At 29.0% G+C, this 6,873-nt stretch overlaps 1 protein-coding gene across 1 annotated transcript; it reads right to left on the reverse strand.

The window, feature by feature from the left end:
- Positions 1-3,404: 3,404 nt before the first annotated feature.
- On the reverse strand, positions 3,405-6,826 carry LOC129957032 (beta-catenin-like protein 1). The gene has a single exon (XM_056069146.1). It carries the CDS (start codon positions 6,601-6,603, stop codon positions 4,903-4,905), a length of 1,701 nt encoding a protein of 566 aa, XP_055925121.1. The 5' UTR covers positions 6,604-6,826; the 3' UTR covers positions 3,405-4,902.
- Between the last annotated feature and the right edge of the window lie 47 nt (positions 6,827-6,873).

The following is a 6,873-nucleotide window of genomic DNA, read 5'->3' on the forward strand; positions in this document are numbered from 1 at the left end:
AGAAACTAATACAGATGTCAAAAATCGGATCCTTAATTCTGTTAAAATCAATGTGATGTCCCTTTAAAAAAATTAGGGGAAAAATATTGAAAATTGTAAGAAAAGAAATCTTTTTTTTAAAAAAAAAGTTGATATTTTTTAAACATTTAAATTAGTAATATTTTAAACTGGAAAATATTTTAGAAATTCACATTTCTTCACAATTTATAACTATCTATAACAAAATTTGTTTGAAATTGGAGAAAAAAATTCTTTTGGGTACCAGTCCCCTTAATTCGGAGAAATCTAGGAATCAACTATAGTCTGTATTTTCTGCAGGCGGTTCAAGGTCATATTTTCTACCTCGTTGTTGGTTGTCTTGTACCAGTAACGCGGTAGAAAATGTGACCTTGAACCACCTATGGAAAAATACACAGACTATAGTAGATTCTAAAGATGATATTTGTGTAAAACATTTAAGGGAAATTTGAGTCTCTAATTCAATAGTGTCAACTTCAAATGCCATTATGGACGAAGAAAGAGAAGTTTGGAGGCAAGAAAAGAAAAAGGTTATATATATATATGCAGACGTAAGAGTTTTATTTCGAAAATACCATAAAAACCAACGGGGGCAATCTCTCTGTACTGATCTCGCATTCTTCATACTTCCTGATAAAAGTCATTTCTTCCCCGTTTAAAATTATGAACCCTGGGCAAGGCCATACACGTCACAAGGGCTCAGATTTTTACTTTCAGAGTTCCTAAATATGAGTGCTTTACGCCCCGTAGCATAATGGGAAAAAAATAATTATTCTTTTTTAAGTTTTTTTTGACCGACTGAAAGCAAAATTTGATACAAAACCGCTTTAACAAAGAGCTCACATACTAAATTATATTTATTTAAATCACTGAGTTTAGGAGTTATGACTTTTACATGCATGCGAAAGTGCAAATGGATAGACAGTCAGCCCTCTGACAGATTGGTCCAAAATTTCGATAAGGATCTGCACTTTAGATGCTAAATCTTTGTACTGAATTTCATTAATCTAACCTGTAGTTTTGTATTCATTTTCATTCAAACAGATAAACTTTCTCTGAAAAGATTCAGTTCAAAATTTGATGGAAATCTAAAAATTTGTTTAAAAAGCTTCATATCAAATTTCATCCTTTTAGCTCAAACTGTTTTTGAATTATTGCGTTCTCAAGTAAGCATAGCTCCAAAATAATGTTTTGGTCAGAGAGGTCTGAAACGTGGAGACATCAATTGTTGTAATGTTTTGACGATTATAACCCTCCCTTTCTCTTTGTCTACTTCGTATCGTTTAGTAAATAACTATTTGCTATAGCTTTGCGGTTGCTAAGTAAAAAAAAAAAAAAAAAAAGCTTTGTGTTTCTCGAGTGTGACAATTTTACTCTGATTCAGAACATCGTAGTATTAGAATAAATTCATCTATTTTAATATGTTTTTTTTTTAAATATTAACTTTCCATTATATGGCAACGATCAGGTACACAGACACAGAAATAAAATGTACTGAATATCGCAGAAACGCGTCTAAGTATAAATCCGAAAATTGATGAAATGAAAAATATTTTTATAAACTATATTTAAAAAAATTTGGTAAAGTATATTAAAAATCAGAGAAAAATAATACTTTAATAAAGTTGTATCATTAAAAAGTTTTTTAAAAATTAAAACGACGCAAAAATGTTTTTTGTGCAATTATATGAACATTGAAGCTCCTATTCATTTTTAATTAATTAAAAATCAAAATAAAATTTTGGAAAAACAATGTTAAGTGAGCATTTGCTACCCAAGAAATAACTACGTGCTAAATCCGATAGCTTTAGGTCCAAATGCTTGCTCTGTAGAGAGAGATATTTACATCATACAATATACAAATACTATCAGGCTTGTGCCAAAATCATAGTATCAGAACAGTACTTTCAAGTTCTGCATTGAAAATTTCTGTACAATATAAATCAAGCCATTTTAAATAATTTAACAATTAATAAATAAACAATTGAAATAAATGCTCACAATTATTTTTACATATTTAATAATTTTATTTTCACATCCTTTGATTTCGTTCTTAAGGATTTAGACAGCTGCGATTGAACATTAAAAAAAAAAAAAAAATGAAAGATGTACTTTGAAATAAATACATATATAAACTAGCCCCGCTTGACAACCAGGTGGTTTTGTAAAAAAAAAAAAAAAAAAAAAAAAATACATTCAACTATTTTCAATTTTTTAACAATATAATCTAATTATTAACTATTAATCCAAAGCAAAGTAAAAATTTCTTCAAGTTAATAGTATTTTAAATATAAATCCTTTCTCATAATTAATTAAATATATCGTTTGCTTTCCTGAAATCTGTTTAGTAGAAGAAACTATTCTTAACTTAGCAGGGACTTAAAAGATTAAAAATTCATAAAAGCAATTATTACTATAACAAAAGTTAATTTTTTCTTACATTAATATATTTTATTGCTGATATCTATTTGCCCATGATTTATCATGAATGCATATTTCAAAATATAAATTTCATAGAAAAGTATATATATAAAAAATGCCTCTAAATTTTATATCCTTCTCCCCCCCCCCCCAAAAAAAAAATTTTATCATTATGTATACAGTAATTACACTGTGTCACTCTAAGAACTTAGTGTTAATTTATACACTAAGAACTGTCTCTTATTTTCAGAATAAATCATCCATTTATTAAAAATTGAACAGATATTTTGTATATTTTAAGTAGCTAAATATTTGCGGCAAAAAGAAAATGATTAAATTGATATTTGAACATTATTAACCCTCCAAGTGATCTTTTCCAGTATTTTAAAATCAGTTCAAAAACAGTTAATTCATTAGTTTTATAGCTTTTTTTTAAAACTTCCACAATTTCAAATTTCTAAATATATCATTAATCAAAATTAATTTCTCTGCATTTACAGCTACTCCCAACAGCATAATTAGCCCTTTGCGTACTAAAATATAAAAGCTTTTTTTTTTTTTAATCTGTTACATGAGAGGCGGCATCAATCAAAAATACTATGTAGCTGTTTTGCAAAACATTTCTTACTTTTTTAAGTATACAGCTTTTTTAACTAGGGATCAAAAATTCCATGCTATGTTGCACAATCACAAACTTTGCTCATTCTTTCAATATAAAATTTAAAAGACAAAAACAATTTATAAAGCCATTTTCATTTCATAATATGATAATAATTTTTTTTTAAATTTAAAATGCTCCTTACTCAGAAATAGTTAAATAATAAAAAATACCTGACATTCAAGTTAAACATTTTTTTTTCTAGAAATATTCTTAGTGTTTTAATTTAAAAGAAAGTTTGAATAAAATATATTAGGTAAGCAAAACTTACATTAATTAATAATTATCAAGACAAGTGTGTGATATACTAGTTTATTACAGAAAATGGAAAAAGTTCATGATTTAAAGATGCATCTCTATAAAATATATATACATATATAGTATTGAGTATAATAGTATTCAAAAATAATATTTAGCTTGAGATAAATCACACAAGTAGTACTCAATTACTCTAATTTCCAAATAATTGAAACAACAGTTTCTCCAAGGATTTAGCAACCCTATCCAAATACCTTGCATTGTATCATGGAAAGGTCAAGAAAACAGCTATTTTGACTTTCATGACAAGAAATTGTAGCAGAAATATTAAATAGAGCTTTAAAAAAAATGAAGAAAGTAATTCTAATTTTCTTTAAAGATTAAAACAAAACCTTTTCTTGAAAAATCAAAATAATATATAAATTCTTGTTGATACATCTGATTCAGATTCTGACAATTATTCATTAGATAACTATAAAAACCGAAGTTTGATAATTACCATAGAAAGGAATATTTAAAATAACAATGATTTTGTCAATAATAAAACTGTCATCGATATTTATTTTACAAGTAATAATTATTTACTACCTTATTTAAGGTAAAAGGCCATAAAATGATTTGACAGACAAATACTTAATATTTTTGAATAAAAGCAGGCAAAAAAAAAAAAAAAAAAAAGCACACACTCGCAGATATACTAAATTTAAATGGCCACCAAATAACACTGAAATTATTCTTCAACTAACAAATCAGTTTTATTCTTACAAATACTTTTAAAGGTACTTTTTGCATCTTCAGCAAGAAGAAATGATGCTTGAAATAATAAGTACTAAAATTTATAATTGCATTTTATATACATTTTTTCAGAGCTAGCTCAATCATCTTAACATTATGGATAATTTCCCTTTATCTGAGTCACAATGTAAAACAAAAAGTAAAAATTGATTTAGAAATAAAATTGGATGAAAACAGCAAATTTTCCTTTAACTTTGAAAGAGAAGTACCAAAAATTATAAAACAATATTTTATCTCACAAAATAAACTTATGACATTTTTTTTTAATTGGCACATCTTTTCCTATTTTACCTTGCACAGCTTTTTCACAAGAATCATTTACTATAAGGCATAATATGAACAACAAAGAATAAATTTCAGGACATGCTTTTGTAACCTCAATAAAATCAGCAACATCTGTTAAAAAATAAAATGCTGCAGAATTTAAAAAAAAAAAAAAAAAAAAAAAAAAACTTATTATAGGACCTAAGAATTGTAACCCCTAATATGAAGTATATAATTACCAAATCTAACAAAAGATTAATGAGGCTCATTAAATTTTATAGTTTTCAAAAGTAATGCATCTGAAACTTATAACCAATTATAAGTGATTTTTTTCAGGGTAAATTTACTTTTGGAAAACCCTAAATCCGCACACTAAAAATTAATTATTTTTCAGGAAGAAAATCCATGTTTCCAAATGATGCAAGTACACTTATGCATGTATATACAAAGTCATGATACAAACAAAAACATTTCAAGATCTGGCATAGTTAGAAACGATCCACAAACTGCAGCAGTCTTTGTTGTTCAGCTTCTCGAGCTGATGCATCATTGGCATCACCCATGTTACCAGCATATTCTCTCATAACATTTCTGATGGTTTTAATCGAGCCTCCTCTGAGATTAAGAATTTGTAACACTCGCTGCTTAATAGATGCAGGTCCTGAACAGCAAATATCAACCATTATGTAATCAATGAGTTGTAATGTAAACAATCCACCTTCAAGTCGCCTCAAATAGAATTCTTCTTCCATTGCAGCATCAACATCTTCATCATCAAGTTTGGACTTTTCCTTTTCGATTTGTATATCAACATAGTGCACCTTGTCCAAATACTTGAAATGAAGCTCCATGAGCCGATCAACCTTTTCATGGTCATTTTCGGTGAATTTGTTGAGTAATCTCTGGCGTTGTGTGCCTTTGCAATTTTTAAGCATGGAAGCAATAATAGAACAAACATGTTCTTCATGTTGCTCCACTGATAATCCTTTCTTCCAATTCTTTTTTGGAGTTTTCATAAAAAGAGGAAAAATTGACCTTAAACCCAAAATATCAACAAATTTATTACAGTTGTCTGCACCTTCAGCATTGCACATGGCATGATCTAAAACCTTCAACGCACCATTCCGGGACATCTTCTTTTCACGAAGCATCAGATTCATCAGTTGGAGACCTTCACCCTTCAAAAATCGTTCTCGATTCCCTGCAAACATAAGGGATGAACAGAGGCAATCAAATAGATTCTCCATCATTTCATGCTCTTCAGTGTTGGATGGGTCATTTCTTTTAAAATAAGCCAACTGTTGAAGCAAAACATCAATACCTTCCATAGAACCTAAAGCTTGTCGATTTTCATCGTGACGTTGAAGTAAAATTGAAAGTATTTCACTACAGTATAATTTATTTGCATCAAATGGCATCTTAGCTTTAATCCGTTTCAATATCCATTGCATCAGGCCTTGTTCTGTAGCATCAACACACATATCAGGTTTGAATTCAGCAAGATTTTCAACAATTGCTAACGTGTTATGGACGCCTTCGGCTTCTTCCTTCACACTTTCATCCAGACGTTCAAGATTTTGGACAAGCAAAGCAACCACCTGTGCCTCCAGCATAGCATCAATCAGACTAGCAGCCCCTTCTTCACTTTCATTCAGTGTATCAATATCAGTCATTTCTTGCAATAAATCAACGACAGCAATTGAAATATCTGTATTATCATGGGTTAAAAGTCCCAAGATGCTGGAAACAGAATTTAACTCAACAAGAATATGATACAAATCAGGTTGAGTAGCTATAATATGCATTTCTATAATAATGTCATTTAATTCTATTTCAGAATCCATAAACTTTTCTGGCTGATCTGGGAACTTGATACGTAATTCTTGATTTTTCAATACTTTCTTTTCAAAAGCTAATAGAAGTTTCTTTAAATTAGTTTCATCTAGAACTCCACTTTCTGCTTCAGTTTCAGGCAAATCAATTTCAGGCTGGGGCTCTTGTTTGAAATTTTCTTTATTCTCATCTTGAGTTTTCGGCATTTTGGGAGGTCTTCGATCATGATGAAAAGATTCAGGCACACTAGCTAATCTCTTTCCTCTGGGTCTTACGTCAACTTCTGTATCTTCTTCTGTTCCAGCTCTCTTGGGCTCTTTCGCAGGTTTATAACTCAGCAATTCTCCAACATCCATCTTATTTTAAGCAACTTTATCAGAGGCACAAACTGAGTATTCGATCAACGGACAATTTTTAAAAAAAATTTTGCAAGCAGTTCTTTAAAAGTCTAATGATTAGACTCACATCAAAGAATTCTCACAGAATTAGTATTTATCTTCATAGAAATATAATATTAATCGTCCGTAAAGGAATAAAAAATTTCTTACTCGCAAATGAATAAATAACAACAATCGACTTAACTAGAAGTCGTTGAGTTGTATTTCTGCTGAAAGCAAATAAAGAAT

Source organism: Argiope bruennichi, chromosome 11 (genome assembly GCF_947563725.1).
Source record: "Argiope bruennichi chromosome 11, qqArgBrue1.1, whole genome shotgun sequence".
Lineage (NCBI taxonomy): Eukaryota > Metazoa > Arthropoda > Arachnida > Araneae > Araneidae > Argiope > Argiope bruennichi.

Excerpts from the sequence above, each read along its gene's own strand:
- LOC129957032 (XM_056069146.1), bottom strand. The coding sequence starts at position 6,603 with ATGGATGTTGGAGAATTGCTGAGTTATAAACCTGCGAAAGAGCCCAAG.